The following is an 18,427-nucleotide window of genomic DNA, read 5'->3' as shown; positions in this document are numbered from 1 at the left end:
TCATTTATAAATGAGATATACTGTTAATAAATCCAGAAGTCTGTGTGCTACTGGTATGAAATTTAGCTTGTTGAAATGAATTAAATGCCAGGGAAATGCACATACTTCATTATTTCTGTAAAGTATAGTAATTCTTGGTTTGTTTTGTGCAGGGTCCCAAGTCTGGTGTCTTTGGAAGAGACAAAGCTGTACACTGGTGTTGAATATGGTGAGTAGATCCCTGTCTGTTGAGATAGGCTCTGTGTGTTGTTTCTTTTTTTTTTAATTTAAGTTTTTTTACTTTTTTAAAAAAACAATTTGGAGACCATAATCTTGATTTTTCTGTTCTTAGAAATGGGTTTTTATGACCGACTCCAGAACTCTGTGCACACAGACTTTTATTTTCAGCAGTGATACGTGAGATCTGCTGCAGCAATTTGGCTGGGGATGGGAACTTTGTGTGTTCCTCACTTCCCATGTGCTAAATGAACTGCCTGAACTTAGAAATAAAACCAACTGTCAAAGAATATAAAGAAGGTTGTGTACTTATAAAAGGCAAGCAGCTGAGGTGATAAAGTGGTGAGAGCCATGTCCTTAGATATAACAAATGGTTATTTTTGTAATAGTTCTGAATAGTCTGCTCTGACTTTCCACAATAAATTGCTTTTTATGCTGTTGTATGATTATCACAAAATGTTTTGTTTTCTTTTAGATTTATCCAGGGAGAATTACAGAGAAAAAATTGCAAGGGTTACAAGGAAATTGCTGCGTAAGTTTGATCACTCCTGTAACTTCAGTGTGATTTTATAGATGAGGAAATTATACTGCTCACTTGGCCTATAATTCTGCAAGTTAAGCTTTGCAGAAACAAAATTATTGCTCATTTTTAAAGCTCTGTTCCTGTCTGATTATACATTTCATTTCTCTCAATTGCAGGTTACATTCTTGATAATTCAGAAGATGACACCAAGTCTTTGTTTCTAATAATAAAGGTATGCTTTACATGTGTAAAACTTAAAGCTAAACTTGTTCTGAAAAACCATCATTCTTACCCTCTCTTTCTTTCCAGATTATCAGTGATGTTCTGCAGTTCCAAGGGTCTCACAAGCATGAGTTTGATTCACGATGGAAAAGTTTCAATCTAGTGAAAAAATCAATGGAGAACAGGGTCAGTGACTTGGCTTTGTGAACCTTTGGTTCCTGAATTGCAGATCTGATATGAAATCTAAACCAAAGGATTTTTTTATTTTTACAGCTTCAAGGAAAGAAACAGCACATCAGAGCCTTGCTGATCGACAGGGTTATGCTGCAGCATGAGGTAATTGTTCCCCTTCAATCCTCATTAATTTGCTTGAAAAGCTGCTTTGCATAGTTAGCTAAATGTCATGATAACAATATTCCTGCACTGGTGTCTTTGAATGTGTGAAATGGAAAAACAATCTGTGCTTTCTTTGTGCTCCCCATCAATTCAGCTGAGAACTCTGACCATGGAAGGCTGTGAGTACAAAACTTCCCACCAGGAGATGATCAGGGATCTTCTGTGTTTGTCCACGAGTTCTTATGGGCAGGTGAGGAGAGATTTATGGGATATTTGGTTTTTTAAACTGAGATTTATGGAGTATTTTGTCAGTCTCTTCAAATGATTCTGCATCCTAAATCTGTTGTTCTGGCTGTTTGCTTTTCAAATGATCTTAAAAACACCTCGTTTCTGGCAACATAAAGAATCTTCTGTAACTGTGTAGCTGTTCTCATGTAAATGAGAAACAAGAAGTAGATTTTTTTATAAACAGGGTGGGGTGTTTACAACCTTCCACAAATCATTTTGTTTCTGTGCACAAACACACGATACAAACTTTATACAGAAATAACTGAAATGGATGAGGATGTTATTTTTATCTAGAAAATCTTTTGTTTCAGGTCAGAAGTAAAGCTCAGCAAGCATTCTTCACAGCCCTGGGGACCTACAATTTCTGTTGCAGAGACATCATTCCCTTAGTTCTGGAATTCCTGCGGCCTGACCGACAAGATGTCACTCAGAAGCAATTTAAAGTACTGCCTCATTAACTTGGTTTTGTGGCTGTCTTCTCAAAGTGTTTTTACATGAGAATTTTTAATGGGGAAACTGGGATTTGTTTGTTTACCAGCATGACTGATATTTTCATGGCTAATAGGCATGACTGGTGGAAGGAATTATTTGTGTTAGATGTATTTGCAAGAGGAATTTTGTGTTTAAATGTGTTCCCTGTGTGCTCAGGTATTACCAAAATGTGAGTGAGCACCTATTTTTAAGTTATGGAATGGAAGTTGAGAAGCTGTAGTCAAGGTGAAGCAGTTGTGAATCATCTCCTCTAACATAATTGAGAAATCAGGCAGCCAATCTGTGGATAAATTAATTGGCAGGGCTTCCAATCTCATTAAATGAAGAGTGCAAAATCTTCAGTAATTTGACAGTGAGGCTGAATGTTTATGGACATTTTAGTGATTTGGTAGCTGCAGTGAGTTTTTATTCTGTGTGTGTGCATGTTGATATGACAGATGAGCTGAGCTTTAACCTTCCCAAACTCCATTTTCCATCCCACAGGGTGCCTTATATTGTCTCCTGGGGAATCACAGCGGGGTGTGCTTGGCCAACCTGCACGACTGGGACTGCATAGCACAGACCTGGCCAGCAATTGTCTCTTCTGGGCTTAGCAAAGCCATGTCCTTGGAAAAACCATCCATAGTCAGGCTCTTTGATGACCTGGCAGAGAAAATCCATCGGCAGTATGAAACCATTGGGCTGGATTTTGCAGTGAGTGACCAATTCCTTGGTGTTCAGGCTCGTCTGTGTGGACAGGGGAACTCTGTACTCTGCTCATTCCAAAGCAGAGATGTCCAAAACTTGGAAGTTCAAGTCCCAAATCTTTGTCCATCAACAGGTTCCAGAGAAATGCATGGAGGTGGCTGTGCTGCTGCAGAAGTCAGAACAAAGCTCAGAGTTCCCAGCTCTGGGATCAGAGGAAATCCAGCTGGGGATTCAGCGACAGAAGGAGAAGAGCGCTGAGGCTCTGAGGTGAGTTCAGCTTCCTTGAGCTACACATGAAATGTCATCAGCCAGAGTGGCTGAACTGAAAAACCCAGAATGTCCAAGGATTGTTGGGCTGCATCTTCTCTGTACACTTCTGTTTCCTCTGCCTCTTCCTTTTCACCTTCACACACTCCTCTGTGTGAGGAACTTGCCTGTTTTTCAGTGGATCTGTCATTACTCTGTGGTTGGTAACTCCCTCTCTTTCTCTCAGGAACTATGAAAATTTGGTCAACATGCTGCTGGACTGTGTGGAACAGAGAAATCTGTGAGTCCCCCTTTTTTGTGAATGAAAACTCTTTTTGGGGTGGATTGGTTGCATGGCTCAGTATCCAGGAGGACAATTACCATGGCCTTAGATTATTTGCACTGGGAGCTTGATTTGTTAATTTAAGGTATCATCACTAAAGCTTTTTCCCTTATTAGTCTGGCCTCTTAGTGAGGTTTTTAATATTTTTTAATTAAAAAAGCTCTGGTTCTATCTGTAACACTGACATCAGAATAGATTCTAATTGTTCCCATAATATTTGTGTTAAAAAAAGGTTTTTGAAAACCTGTGCCTACAGGTATTTTGCACCATGCACCTGAACAGTGAAGGTTTCCCAGAATGAGTTGAGCTCGTTGATTACAGCAGTGCCATTAATTTATGTATTTACAGAATCTTAATACATGTCATAATTTCAGTACACAAACTTTGGTATTTACACCCTGTTTTGAATGTTTGGGGATTTTTCAGGCCCTGGAAGTTCGAGCACATAAGCATTGGCTTCCTGTCCCTGCTGCTGAGGGATGACAGGATCCTGCCTGCCCGTGCCATCAAATTCTTTGTGCAGTGTCTCAACCACGATGCCATTGTGGTTCGGAAGGTGAGCCCAGGAGAAGGATTTCCTTTGGCCCTGCAGCTCTTGGGGCTTTACATGGGGGTTTTACTTGGGGCTCCCGGAATTTTGCTGGGATAAAGCACAAAAGCAGAGCTGGAACTCCCTCCTCCCCTTCCAGGCACGTGTATAAAATTGCCAACCCAAGAAATGGCAGTCTTGGCAGTGCCATGTGTAAATCTGTAAACTGTGAACATGTGGGAGGGGCTGAGTCCTTATTTATTACAGAGCTCTTTTGCAGAAATTCCTTTGCAGATGGCTGCTTTTCCCACCTGCAATTTGTTATTTGAAGGGAGCCATCGATGTGTTTCTCTTGTTCTGTTGCTGCCTCAGTGAGGCTCAAAACAAACCTCCTTTTCCCTCAAGAAATTATTAAAACAATATTAAATTCAAATTTAATTCAAGTATTAAATTCAAATGAAACCAAAATTATTAGTGAGGATTTTCTGAACTATAAAGTAATTCATGTCCTGTATCCCCTGAAATAACCAGGATTATTTCCTTATGGGTTCACTGCATTTTTAGGGATGATGAGCCACATCCTTCTGAGGGAAATGTATGGAATGAGTACATTAATGCCCATTTTTTACTTTTCTTTAGGTGGCCATCTCTGCTGTGGCTGGGATTCTTAAGCAGCTGAAGAGAACACACAAGAAAGTGCCCATCTGCCCCTATGAAATAAGTAGGTTTAATTTAATACAAGACACATCTTACATTTATCCTAAAATGGTTTTTAAAGCTTTTCTGGTGAAATTAAACATAGAATCATGAGCTTTTCTTTCCTCCCTGGTTTTTAATGTTCTAAACAAATAGATAAATATGGTATAGAAGTAATATAATATGATATAGAAATAATATAATTGGTAATTTTTCAATTTGGTTGTTTTTTGCTTTTGGGGCTTATTTCCTCTCCAAAAACCTTGTAATTTGTGAGAACAATTTGTATGTATCCTTTTTAATGTTTTATGTATTTTTATCATTTTTCTACATGTTAATTTTGATTTTCCTCTTGGATCAGGTGGGAGCCCAAAGCCTTCCAGCATCCAGGCTGGTGACAGAGCTGACAACCAGTGGCTGCACTACAACAGCCAGAGCCTACCAAAGACCAAGGAAGCCTGGGAATCCTGCTGCTTTGTGGAGAAAACCCACTGGGGATATTACACCTGGCCCCAGTGAGTAACATTAGCTCAGGGGGAGCTGGGAGAGTCAGCAGGAAAAAGTTCTGTGGGAAATTAAATCCTTATATTATGGATTTTAATTTTTCTTGTATGTATGTATTTAATTTGATTGAACCACAAAAAATGCTTTTTTTGTCTTTTGTGCTCCTTGCTTGCTTTATTATTTCTGGGTGGGTTTTGCTGGTTGGGTTGAGGCTTTTTTATTGTTTCTTTTCTATCCATTTCTCTCTGTATGGGCTATAGACACAAATTGGTACAAATTCCACATGGCTGTTTAACTGCTGCTGTCAAAATGGAATATTCATATTGGAAATTAGATCTGTGTAGAGTATTCTATCCCTAATAGTTCTGGATTGCTTGTGTAGCAAAACCATTAATAGCAAACTTCATTCTCTTGTAAATTCTCTTCTTTAACTTTCAATCTTTTGGAGTTGGGGATAAGTTCTAGTTAATGCTGAGAACATAGAAAGCAACAACGTGTGCTAGTGGATTTTTGTTTTTATTTGAACTTTTCATTGCTTCCCTTTTGTTTTTATTTTCAGAACTATGACAGTTTATGCCCCAGTTGAGCAGCAACCAAAGCTTGGGCGAAGGAGAGATGAGCTGACAGAGGTAAGAGTTGCAAGTTTGTGGGGTTTTTTTTAATACTACTTTTCTTTTCTTCTCTTAATATTGTCCACAGATGAGTGTGGAGATCCCCACAAGATGCTTTAAATTGTATTTTTCTAATTCTTACTGTGTCAGCACACCAGAAGTAGTTACTGTTTTAATATATTGCTGCTTTTCTCTCAGGGATCATGGAATAATTGTATTAATGAGCACTTTCTTGTTCCCTTTCAAATCATGATCAGAGTTGAGAACAAGGTCATTAATGACAGGGGGAAGGATTAATTGTTAGGGGTTGTGATAATTCCCTATAAAATGAAGAGGGGAATGGATAACCAAGGCATTTCTTTCCTTGAGAATGCAAATGTAACGTGGGACTTGTGAAGATTGGGATATCACTGTGACAAGCAAACACCTCAAAACTAATCCTTTTTTTTTCTTCCTTTTACAGGCAGAACAAATTATTTATGATCACTTTTCTGATCCCAAGTTTGTTGAGCAGTTAATAAAATTTTTGTCTTTAGAAGACAGAAAGGGAAAGGACAAATTTAATCCTCGCAGATTTTGCCTCTTCAAGGTAAGGAGAGTTCAATCGCTAAATTGCTCTCATTTTGTAGACAATTCCCAGAGCATGGAAAAGCCACAGACTGCTGGGCTCATACTGTTGCAAAACATTGATTTTTAAAGCTGCTCTGGGTAATTCTATTAATCCTCTCTTCTGATTAACTACTTAGGGAAACATATTTAGAGTGTTGTAATAGTTTGAAGGACACTGAAAAAAAGCCAAGTGATTTCACTTTCTGCACATTCAAACTCAAGTGCTCACAGTTTTATGGTGTTCTTGGGAAGAGAGTGTTTTGGGTGGCTCCTGAAGACCCTTTTCCCTCTTGTTTTGCAGGGCCTTTTCAGGAACTTTGATGATGCCTTTTTGCCAGTTCTTCAGCCCCACCTGGAGCAGCTGGTGGCAGACTCCCATGAAAGCACCCAGAGATGTCTGGCTGAAATCATAGCTGGCCTCATAAGAGGTTCTAAACACTGGACCTTTGAGAAGGTGCTGGAGCAGTGTTTTTGGGTCATTCTTAATATCTGGGGTGGGTTTGACATCCTTAAATAGCAAAATCTTGTCTCTTGTGTTTTTGCTGGACAGGTGGAAAAACTTTGGAAGCTTCTGTGCCCATTGCTTCGAACAGCTTTATCCAACATCACAGTGGAAACCTACAATGACTGGGGCACCTGCATTGCCACCTCCTGTGTGAGTATCCCAATTTTTGCCTCCTAAAGCTGGATCTACTGTGGATTAACTTCCTGCAGTGAACTGGGAGCTGTTGTGCTGGGCAGCAGGGTCAGTGGTAGGTCACAAATATCTTGGGTCAGTAATTCTTTCACATCACTCAGCAGAACTCAGTGTAGTTTGGCAGCCAGAACCCTCATTAGCAAAATTCAGGCATGGTTATTCAGATATCTCAAAAATGAAGTAAATTAGGGCAATTACAGTAGTAAATTTGGTAATTGCAGTATTGTTTATACCTTATTTTATACATCGTTTACGTTTCAAACCCCCCTCATTTACTTACATTTCTTCTCTCTGCTCTTTTCCAGGAGAGCAGAGATCCTAGGAAGCTGCACTGGTTGTTTGAATTGCTGTTGGAATCTCCACTGAGTGGTGAAGGAGGATCATTTGTAGATGCCTGGTAAGATGAATTTGAGCTGTTTTACTGTGGTTGAATAGAGCAGGGGACCCAGCCCTGCACTGAGAGGATGCTGTGCCAGCTGCCTTGTAGGGGAGGGGAACCAAGTCAATGCTTTCCGCTTAGCCTCCCCCCCACAATGGCAGGTTCTTCATGATAATTATTTTAACATAACTCAGTAGTGGGAAGGTTTGGGGCTGGCAGAGCAGCAGCACTGTTGTTTCACTGGGCAGTTTTTACCCATCTTTGCTCATCGAGGGGCACTCTGATGCACTGACACACCCAAACGCAGCCTAGAGGGGACTGGGGAAGGAGGGATGTTCTGTGTGATTAAAAATTCGCTGTTGTGATTCCCAGCCGGCTTTACGTGCTGCAAGGGGGCCTTGCCCAGCAGGAGTGGAGAGTGCCAGAGCTGCTGCACAGGCTGCTCAAGTACCTGGAGCCCAAACTCACCCAGGTCTACAAGAACGTCCGAGAGAGAATAGGAAGGTCAGTGCTGTCTGCTGCAGTTCTTGCTGGGTTACAACTCTTCATTTCCTTTGGGTACTTGGGGAGATAAACAATTAACCTGCAGAGCATTAATGCTTGTAACATAAATCAGATGAAAAATGAAGAGACGTGCTGCAGAAATTGCAGATGACTTCTCTATAATTTGTCTTTTCATAGAATGTTCATCTTTTCATTTGTCTATTCAGTGTTTTGGATTGGGAGGGACTTAAAAGCTCATCCAGTCCCACCCCTTGCCATGGGCAGGGACACCTCCCACTATCCCAGGATGCTCCAAGCCCCAGTGTCCAGCCTGGCCTTGGACACCTCCAGGGATCCTGGAGCAACCACAGCTCCTGTGGACACCCTGTGCCAAGGCCACGCCAATTTCTTATCTATATTTATGTCTGACATCTCTAAAGCTCTTAGAAGAGACATTTGGTTTTAAATAGCTTTGAATTGAAGATGAGAGGAAATTTTCTCCAAGTATTAACCCTCAGAGGTCAACCAATTTGATCTTGGATCATTTGGAGTTCACAGGTCGCTGTTCTCCGGACAAGAGTCGTGCTCACTGTGTGTTCCTGCTGGCTTTGTCTGTTTTTTCAGTGTGTTGACCTACATATTCATGATAGATGTTTCCTTGCCAAACACTGCTGCAACTAAATCTCCTCGTGTCCATGAATTTACTACCCGGATACTTGAAAACCTCAAACCCCTCATGGAAGCAGATGAAGAAATCCAGAATCACGTGATGGAAGAGAACGGAGTCGGCGAACAGGACGAGCGAACTCAGGGCATTAAACTCTTGAAAACAAGTGAGTTAGGAAGCTCAAGGAATGGAGGGCTGTTTTAGCACATGATGATCTGCAAATTGTGTAGCAGAGTTGTTCATATTTCTCTTCTGAATCAGCGATTGTTTCTCTTTATTCACACAGTTCTGAAGTGGTTGATGGCGAGTGCAGGACGATCTTTCTCTACAGCTGTCACAGAGCAACTCCAGCTCTTACCTTTGTTTTTCAAGGTAGGTCTTTTAATTTCTCCTCTATTGGCTGTGTTGGGTTGAAAAAGGATTGTATAAATAAACTGAAGGTATTTGATTTATATGTATTTATAGTATTCCAAGGCCAGGTTACACGTGGCATTGAACAGCCAGCTCTAGTGGAAGGTGTCCCCTGGATCACCTTTCAGGTCCCTTCCAACCCAAACATTCCATGATTCTCTAAAGGACCTTGAGTTCATTTTCTTTTGTTTCCTGACTACATAATTCTTTCTAAGCAGCTCCTGTTATTTTCTGAGAATATTTAATGTCATATTGATTGTTTTTCTAATCTTTCAGCATTATGTTGAATGTGTTTTTCCTAGACAGCTGTCCTTTCCTGAGATGACCCTTGTTTTGAAGATTTTGCTGTCACCAGTGCCTGCTTGCTAACAGGGTTTTGTTCCCTCCCTGCTCTTATTTAGATTGCACCCGTGGAGAATGACAACAGCTACGATGAGCTCAAAAGAGATGCTAAGATGTGTTTGTCCTTGATGTCTCAGGGTTTGCTGTATCCTCAGCAAGTGCCTTTGGTACTTCAGGTGCTAAAACAAGTGAGTGTGGGCTAAACAGCTTAAAGCTTCTCCAGCTTGTGCATCCTCTGCTTTTTATTTAAGAGTATACAATGCTTACAATTCTAAGCAAATCAGATTCTGATTTAGATCTGAAAAACTTTAAATAAAGTGGTTTAGAATACTTAGTGTACCTTGTTTAACATTTAAGCCACTTTCTTTTGATAACAAATTGAACAGCATTTTGATATATTAATATTTGGTTCAGTAGTGGATCACTTTAAGTCTCCTCATGAGCATAACAATTCAAAATCCAGTTTCAGAATGAGTCTTCAGCTGAAGAACTGTCCTTGAATCTGATTTTTCTTTTTTAGGGTTTTGCAATATATTTCTGTTTAACAATCTGCTTTGGAAGTGAAGCCTGTGAAAATTATTACCTAAATAATACCTGTCTCCTTTGGAGATAAAAGGTGCATGAAACAAAATTCTCTGAATGAAGGAAGTTCTTTGCAACTGCCCCCAGAAGCTTTTTTTTCTTAAATATTGTTCACTTTGCATCTTTCTTTGACCTTTTTGCCTTCTCACCCTGATTTGTTCACTGCAGACAGCAAGAAGCAATTCTTGGCACGCTCGCTACACCATCCTAACCTACCTCCAGACCATGGTGTTCTACAATCTCTTCATCTTCCTCAACAACAGCGAGGCAGTCAATGACATCAGGTGGCTGGTGATCAAACTCCTGGAGGATGAACAGCTCGAGGCAAGTGCTGCCTTCTCTGCACTGCTTTCAGACCACTGGTTCTTGCCTTTCTCAAGTTGAATATGACATGTAGATTAATTCAGGAGGTGTTTCCTGCTCAGCATTCTTCCTGCTTGGAAAATGAGCTTTATAGGATTTGTTTCTTCCATATTCTTTCCAGGGAAACATTTGATAATAAAATTCTCCATTAGTGATTTTTTTCGAAAGTTCCACTGCTTCTGCTTTTTCACAGCATTGCTTGGGACTTGGTTTCAGTACATGAAATAGGATGGCATTAATTCCACTACAAATGTGTGTAGAAAATTAGGTAGAGAATTCACCATCCTTTCCTGTGTGAAAAGTGCATGAAACCACTATTTATTATTCTGTAGGCCTGCCTCACATCTAATCATTTCATATTAATGACAAAAATATAACAAGAGCTGCCTAGAACTGAGGGGCTTGCATTAAATGTTGTGAATTTAAGGCATGTTTAAGCAAAGTGAAGAATCTTGAGTGTTAACCTCCTGCCTAGCCAATCTCCCTGCACCATCCTTCTCCCTGGTGTTTGTGCAGCTGGCAAATATCCATGAAATCCTAATTTTGGATGCTTTTTCCCTCCTAGAAGAAAGATTCTGCATCACCTTGCAATCCTACAGAAGTTGTTTGTCAGAACACTTGCCTCATAATCTCACACCATTTTGAAAAATAGCTTTTATTCCCTTGAATGCAATTTATCCAGTTACTTTAAATGTAGCAAATTATCCCTCTGCACCACAGAGGTGCAAATCCAAAAAGCCTACCTGTGTTCAGAACCACTCTGGATCATGCTGTTGCCATGGAAGCTTTGACTTTTCTCTGAAAAGTAATCTTGTTCTTTCTTGGTAATAACTGACAAGATGCAGTAACCTGCTGAGTAATTCCTGTGTAGTTTTTGGATGCTGGATTTTTAAGATGAGAATCATTAGTTTTCCACTATAGAACTGAGGTTTTGGTTCTTAGATTTTAAGGTACTTTTATTTTTTGCTGATTTTGATACAAAAGGCTGATGGTGATTAGTTTAATATGCACAGCATTTATCACATTGCACTGCAGTTTTACAGAAATTAGAGTATTTTCTCTCTGTGTAAGTAGCAGCTTCTGCACCTGGGTTTGGCTGGTGCTGTTGAGTGGTTTTGTTCTGATATTGTTGCACTTTTATAGACTGTGATCAGTCCTTTCTGACAAAAAAAAAAAAAAACCAGCTCCATAGGTGATGGGGAGATTCCTCTCGTTTTATATTCTGTATTTCATGGTGAGTGTGATCATTTATAAATTATTTAGTGCCAGAGGTGGTGAGTGATCAGCTGCTTTGTGAATTATTTTTAAAGGCTTTGCTTCCAGGTGCTCCTCACAGCAAAATGTTCCTTCTAGCTGGGTGATTAATTTAGGAATGAAAGTGGTTGTAATCCAGGGAGCAGGGATGGAAATGAGCCCAGCTCTCCTGGGAGCTTGCTCACTTCCCAGCCGAGCTGCTTTGTGTCTGCCTCTTGTATTAGCACATCATGTCTCATTTAATAGCCCAGCTCTTCAGGGACTCACAGGCTGCTGATAAACAGCACTGCCAGCCTCTCACCTCATCCCTCCTGCTTCCCTATCAGCCAAGGAGATCACGTTAGAACAGCACCTTGTAGAAATTTAAATGGAACAGGCCAGAGTCTCAAGAGCTTCTTTGAACTTCCTGTGTTTAATTATTGCAGCTCTTGCAGCTGTACTTATGGCTTGGTGAGGCTCAGAACATCGTGTTCAAGGAGGTGATTTATTATTATAATCTGCTGCATTGCATTCAGAGCACTGGGAGGTGTCTGTGCTCCACAGAGACAAGTGTTCTGTGTGCAGTTACCTGTGACAGAATGTCCCTATCAGAAAATCTGGTGGCAGCATCTCAACCACTTGATTTGGTTTGTAAGTGTTGGGAGGCTTTGGTCAGAATGTAATTGTGGAAAGTGGGAGTGACTTTTGGAGGGACTCCCAGTTTAAATGCGGTTTTACACATCTATAACCTCCTGGCTTTGGGAGATTTGAGGAGGTGAGAGAAATTAGTAACACTGATGGGTTAGTCACTTGTTTTTAAAAGCAAGGATGAGCTGTCTCTACTCAGAATTCACTAACAAGGTGCTGTGGCTGGTTTAAAAGGAATGGAAAAGGAGATCTGTATTTTGAATGGCTTGGCAATTAGATGAAAGCTATGTTTAGTCTTGTTCTTTGGGCTTTCTGTGTTACCCTTAAAAAGAATATTTTTCCAACCTGGATTTCTGGTTTTATTCATGTGGTGCAGAGATCTGGTACTTGAGACAAAGAATGCTGGAGCATTACAGAACTGAGCTGTTGATTATAAAGTTTGTTTTGTTGCTTGTTAATCCAGCATCTGTTATGTCTTTTAAAGAATTCTTGTGCTATGGGTAGAACAGAATCAACTGAGTCTCTGGAACATTCCTCCTGCCTTTTCTTGGAAAATCTCTCTTCCTTTTGTCAGGGGAAATACTAAATGCTTTTGAATAAAGCCCATTTTAAAACTGATGTCAGTAGGAATTTTGTGAAGCAGGCTGATTATTTGGTCTCAGTTAACATTTGTTTTTAAACTTTCTAAAACTCCTCTGTTGACAGTGGAGTTAAATCACATTCTTTGCTTGAGTAGCAGGTCACTTTATGGCAAATTTCACGCCACTAGTTCTGTATTGCAGCAAAGCACATTTATTATTTTGAAAGAGCCATCTAATAAACTACTAATAGCAGGCTAACACTTCAGAGGGTTCTCTGACTTGCTCTCTTGGGCTAGTTGGGTGTGCTTCCCAGGGAGCAGAGGCATCACTGGGTGTTGTGTTTGTGCCCAGGTGAGGGAGATGGCTGCCACCACGCTCAGCGGGCTCCTGCAGTGCAACTTCCTCACCATGGACGGGCCCATGCAGACCCACTTCGAGCAGCTCTGCAAGATGAGGCTGCCCAAGAAAAGGAAGAGGGACCTGGCCTCCATGGGGGACACAATTCCTTCAGGGGGTAAGAGGGAAGAAATCAGTGCTCTGGGTAACACACACTACCATAGCATTTGATTTGCAATATACACAGCAAAGGCAAATCTCTTTGTTATGTATTCCTATGTTAAATTAATTTCTTACTTCTTGCCCACCTCACCTTCTATTTGTTAGCAGTGTGGGGTTTTTATTCTAAAAAAACCCCACAAAACAACCAACCAAAAAATAAACCAGAACAAAAACCCCCTTAGTTCACTCTGATTTGGAACTTTGGCATTTAATGCATCTGAGTCAGTCATTTCACCCAGAAGTTTGGCTTTCCATATTGCCCAGTAGTTCTGGGATTTGAGAAAACACTCTGAATGCAGAAAGAGGGAACATAGGGATGTCATTCATTAGTTTCTTTGAGAGAGGAAAGCTCATTTGAAATGTTTATGAAGTGTCCAGCAGTCGCAGATTGATTCTTACTGGAAGAAGGTGTAAAAAATTAAAGATAGGAGAATGAATCTGGGATTCTGAGTAAGGGAGCAGAAGCAGCCTGGAGTCTGTAGCACTCTGGGTTTCTCTGGAGGTGCCTGCAGTGCAGTCAGACAGGGGTTTGTTGCTGCTCTCCCTGCACTGGTGAGGGTTGATGCCCTGTTGTTGCAGACCTGGTGAAGCGCCACGCCGGCGTGCTGGGGCTCAGCGCCTGCATCCTGTCCAGCCCCTACGATGTGCCCACCTGGATGCCACAGCTGCTCATGGACCTCAGTGCCCACCTCAACGATCCCCAGCCTATTGAGGTAAAAACACAGCACTTCTCTATTCAACAGAGCACAGCTGAGCACCTGTGACTCAGTTCTCTTTTCCTAGAAAAGCACAGGAACCCATTAAGAAATTTAATTTCTGCTGCTTTTTACCAAATGACTCAAAATAGTTTTCAAGCATGACCTGCTTTCAAGTATTTTTTTGTGGTAGATCTGTCCTTGCTTTCAAATTTAAAACATTAAATTGAAAGCTGCAAGAGCTGTATTTATAATGAGGGAGTGGGATTTTTTTCAGTAAAGATGTCCCTTTTGTGCATGCCATTCTAGGAAACTTCAACCTAGAACCAAAACATCGGTCTGGAATTTTTAATGTTGGGTTCTCTTGACTGTGGCTGTTTTAGCCAGAGGAGTGAGATGAAGAATTCCTTTGATGTTTTCAGACCAAAAACACCCTGTGAGGGAAAAGCACTTGGCTTGTATTTTATAAGAATCTCTAAATGTTTCCCAGCTCAAAATTGTAGGTGCAGTCATTGGAGTCATAACCCTGAGCTGTGAAAATTAAAATCCTGGCCTGAATTCCCTGGGGTCTCTGGGGATGTGTGGGTGTGCTGCAGCCCTTGGTGGTGCTGAGCAGTGGTGTTTGCTGTACCCAATGCTGGTTTTGGTGTGGAGCTCCCTGGCTGACAGCTCCATCCCACTGTGCTGGCAGATGACTGTGAAGAAAACGCTCTCCAATTTCCGGAGGACCCACCACGACAACTGGCAGGAGCACAAGCAGCAGTTCACAGATGACCAGCTCCTGGTGCTCACTGACCTCCTGGTTTCACCCTGCTACTATGCATAGGTGGGTCAGCTCATGGGCTTTGCCATAAACTTCACTCTTAGGAGTCCTGAACCTGCAGCCAAAATCTGGCCCTTGCCTCCTCCAGTGGTTTTGGTCAGATTTATTTGGGTTAAATATTTTAAATGTTGCCCATCTTTCTGTGCATCCCTGTGCTTTGCTAATACATTTACACTTCTTTTCTTGAATGTTGATGTTCCTTTTCTCCATTTTCTGCCAGTTGGCTGCCTTTTAAATGCCTGGCAGTGTCCCTAAAGTGCTGTTTTATACTTCTGATGCATCTGAGGACTTTACACCACCCTATCACCTATATCTCAGGATGGGGAATGGCTGCTACCACTCGGTTTCCTCTTCCACACTCTGGCTTTGCTGCCAGGGCTCTTCACACAGCCATGTTCCCAAAGAGTGAATCCATTACAGGATTCCCATCTCTATTGTATTGTGATGTTTTATGACACTATTCCAAGAGAAGCTTTATTTTAACAAGAGCAATATTTGTATTTTGAACTCTGTCTTCTTTCCTTTCAGGTTTCTCCTGGGGAAAATGAGGATGTAGGAATTTTTCTGGGAAATAAAGGAAACTCAAAAGAAATTGATCATGTAGAGAACTTTGTGCTGGAAATCCTGATGCCTAATCAAAACCACTTTTAAATACAAACCTAGAGACGTGGTTCTCTTCAAAAGGAATTTCTCCTCCCCAGGGAGCAGCCAGGGGAACCCCGAGGCTGCGCCTGCAGGGCCTGATCGTGAGTCCATGGCAAGACCCTTCTCCTTGGCCTGCATCGCACATCAGTCTTGTTTCTGCTTCCTTGCACACAGTGACCTACAGTGCACACCCCTCACCCTCCTCTCGTGCCCCCTGTTCCCAGCATTAAGGATGTGCAGAAGCAGAGAGTGCCACAAACCGGAATTTTCTCCGTGGAGCTCTCCAATTCTGCCGATGCAACTCCTCCCCTGTGCAGTCCCTACACAACCCCGGGGGCCTTCCTTCCTTCCTCAGAGTTTTATTTTTCACTACTGGGATCTGAGAAACATCCAGTCCACCTCAGGGCAGCATTGCCTTTTTGTATTCTCTCCCTTGTGCAAATGTAAATAGCTGAGCTCTGTGCAGTGCAGGGGTGGAAGGACGCAGCATGGCCAGGCCAGGCCAGGCCTTTGGGGCTGTCTTGAGCACGTGTGGAATAAAAAATATGAGATTCTCTGCATATTTTAAAGGGGGAAATGGGTGTTTCCATGTAATTAGAGCCCACAGATAGGAAATGATGGACTTTTAGTTGAATTCACGGAATGAAATGTATGCACAGTGTGGAAAGGCAGTTTTTAACAGTGTATTCTCCTAAAGATTGAGCAAGCATATCTCTTTTGAAGATTGTGGAAGCTCTGTGTTTTTTTTGCCTGCAGCTTTGTTAAGAGACTGGTATCAATTGGCTGTTTAACAAGCTGTTTAATATGTGTTACATAGTTGTAAAAGACTGTATAAATTGTAGAGGCATTGCATTGACAAAACATTGTACAGTTTGCAACCTTTTACATAACACCATTGTGAGATTAATTTGTAAAGATTCATACTTAGATGTTAATACAGTAGTGGTTCTGGCTTTTGTATCAAAACAAATGCCATTCTTAGTTTTTTAAATTATTTTCTTTAACAGAATATCTCTTTGTGTCTGAGAGGGTTTGTTTTGCTTTTCCTGTATCTCATGACTGTGTCTCATTCAGATTTTACTGCAACACGTGTGGCCATTTCTCAATGCTGACATCCCATACTCTGGTGTGATCCATTCCTAGAACGTGAGGTACATGGGAATAACTCATCAGCTGGTGTGTGTTTCATCTTCCATGCAAAATCCCCCCCAGGAGCACTGAGACCTTTGTGTGGCTCATCCCAGACCTGGAAGCACAGCAGTGCTCCTGGGGCAGTGTTTGAGCAGTGTCAGCACACGGATGTAACCACTGTATAGCGTAGTGCCAAAATTATGATTTCAATTGTGTACGTAGTTTAAGACCCAATAAATGGACTGTTTGTAACTACTGCATCTTCCTGTATTTCTCAAGAGGAAATGTGTTGGTTTAAGACCACAATTCAGGTTTTTACAGTGCTTTTGAGCTTTTGGATGAGGCCTGTGTTTGTCCTGGGATTTGGTCATGAGTTAAGGCAACACTGAGGATTAATTAAAGATCTTGTTCTAATGTCTAGGAAATCAGCTTTTACATTTATGGACAAGTATCTTGTGCCAGGAAAACACTTGTTAACTTCTGAGAAATGCAGAAACTCTTTTTTGTTGGAGAGGATTTTGCTGGTAGAATTAAATCTTTGCAAGTGGTGGAAGGATTTAAAGGATCCTTTGCTGGTGAAGTGTTGGAGCAGACACTGCATGTGGGAATCTCTTTCCTTGGTCTAGCCTAGCCAGTCCATTGGTTGAGGATTCAGTGCACTCTAGGGAATCATGGTCAGGAATGGTATTAATTCCCAACGCCTTATAAATCCACAGTAAATAATTTTATCCAAACAGATCCCCCAGTAAGTGCAGCACAATATTCACAATGCATTTCTGTAGGATAAAACACACCTGTGGTAGTGTGAGCAAACTTGTGCTGGTTGAGTTTTGGTGAGGGAAGGATTGTTAGTCTCTTGTCCTGAAAATGCAGAGACAATTTTTTACCACCAACTCTTCACCAAACACCACAACTCCACCACTGGATTTATTCCCTAACTTTCCCCAAGCAACACCCACATCCTGAATTCTGAACTTCCATCACTGATGTCTTATACTGTCTCTTCCCTGAAGCTGTCAAATAAACCAACTGCAGTACCTCAGTCTGGAGAGAGAGAGAGAGATTTCTAGCATGAGAAGAGAGAATTTCCGCCCTTGGAACAGGAAAGGAGATGGAAAAACATCTTGAGGATAGTCTGATAGCCTCGACATCCTTAGAGACCACCTGTCAGACTGCACAGACAACCTGTGAGCATCATGGGGAAGCACCAAAGGAAGGCAGAGATGTGAGGCAGAATTTGGGAGGTATTTTGGTTTGTTGGGGTTTTTTGGGGGTTTGGTTTTTGGTTTTTACTCAAGTTGCCAGTGATGTACTGCTCAGTGACTCCTGCTAGACCCTTAAGTGGTGTGATCTCCAATAATTCCATAATCAGGTGGGTGAATTTGATGCTTATTTTGATATATACGAAAATTACCAAGTAGGCAAATTAGATTTTAACCTGCGCTTTTGTGTGGTGCCACAGTCTCAGCACTGTGTCGCTAAAAAGTTCATGTATGGAGGGGTTTGGGTTTTAATTAAAGAGGCAAAGAGATGAAGTTCCTTATTTCTGGAATATTATGGCTGCGTTCCTGCTATACCCAGGTATCTCCCTTTCCCCCTTCTTCCTCCTTTCCCAGGCTGCTGGGACTGCTGTGCTGATGTGCTGATGTCTCCTGACAGTTTTTCACAGTCAGGCATCCCCAGCATCCCACACCCTGCTCAGTCTCACACTTCCTCCTTCCCCAGCTTCCTGGAATCCTGCAGCACAGCCTCCAGCCCCCTTTTCCCCAGGGCTGTGGAAAACACAACAATCTGGTAAGATGCAAGGGCCTCCCTGTGGCTGGGAAGGCTTTAACCCTAACCCTGCTGGGAGTTACCAGCTGATGTGTTTTGCATCCTGCAGTACCT

At 41.6% G+C, this 18,427-nt stretch overlaps 1 protein-coding gene across 2 annotated transcripts in view; it reads left to right on the top strand.

The window, feature by feature from the left end:
• PSME4 (proteasome activator subunit 4) overlaps positions 1–16,792 on the top strand; it is a 51,053-nt gene extending 34,261 nt beyond the window's left edge. For both annotated transcript variants that reach the window (XM_033056565.2, XM_033056564.2), the window contains 27 exons: positions 153–208; positions 692–748; positions 916–971; positions 1,049–1,147; positions 1,235–1,297; positions 1,452–1,547; positions 1,897–2,028; positions 2,561–2,770; positions 2,898–3,031; positions 3,258–3,311; positions 3,780–3,909; positions 4,522–4,603; positions 4,940–5,093; positions 5,642–5,711; positions 6,157–6,282; positions 6,604–6,756; positions 6,853–6,957; positions 7,305–7,396; positions 7,751–7,882; positions 8,486–8,694; positions 8,815–8,900; positions 9,341–9,469; positions 10,032–10,187; positions 13,040–13,202; positions 13,826–13,959; positions 14,633–14,767; positions 15,293–16,792. In XM_033056565.2, coding sequence (XP_032912456.1) covers positions 153–208; positions 692–748; positions 916–971; positions 1,049–1,147; positions 1,235–1,297; positions 1,452–1,547; positions 1,897–2,028; positions 2,561–2,770; positions 2,898–3,031; positions 3,258–3,311; positions 3,780–3,909; positions 4,522–4,603; positions 4,940–5,093; positions 5,642–5,711; positions 6,157–6,282; positions 6,604–6,756; positions 6,853–6,957; positions 7,305–7,396; positions 7,751–7,882; positions 8,486–8,694; positions 8,815–8,900; positions 9,341–9,469; positions 10,032–10,187; positions 13,040–13,202; positions 13,826–13,959; positions 14,633–14,767 — 3,013 coding nt within the window. In that variant the 3' untranslated portion in view covers positions 15,293–16,792. The remainder of the gene's footprint in view (positions 1–152; positions 209–691; positions 749–915; positions 972–1,048; positions 1,148–1,234; positions 1,298–1,451; positions 1,548–1,896; positions 2,029–2,560; positions 2,771–2,897; positions 3,032–3,257; positions 3,312–3,779; positions 3,910–4,521; positions 4,604–4,939; positions 5,094–5,641; positions 5,712–6,156; positions 6,283–6,603; positions 6,757–6,852; positions 6,958–7,304; positions 7,397–7,750; positions 7,883–8,485; positions 8,695–8,814; positions 8,901–9,340; positions 9,470–10,031; positions 10,188–13,039; positions 13,203–13,825; positions 13,960–14,632; positions 14,768–15,292) is intronic.
• The last annotated feature ends 1,635 nt before the right edge of the window (positions 16,793–18,427 follow it).

The sequence above is a fragment of the Catharus ustulatus genome, chromosome 3, assembly GCF_009819885.2.
Source record: "Catharus ustulatus isolate bCatUst1 chromosome 3, bCatUst1.pri.v2, whole genome shotgun sequence".
Classification (NCBI taxonomy): domain Eukaryota; kingdom Metazoa; phylum Chordata; class Aves; order Passeriformes; family Turdidae; genus Catharus; species Catharus ustulatus.
Note: the sequence above shows the minus strand (reverse complement) of the source record. Positions and strands in the feature narration are given on the sequence as shown.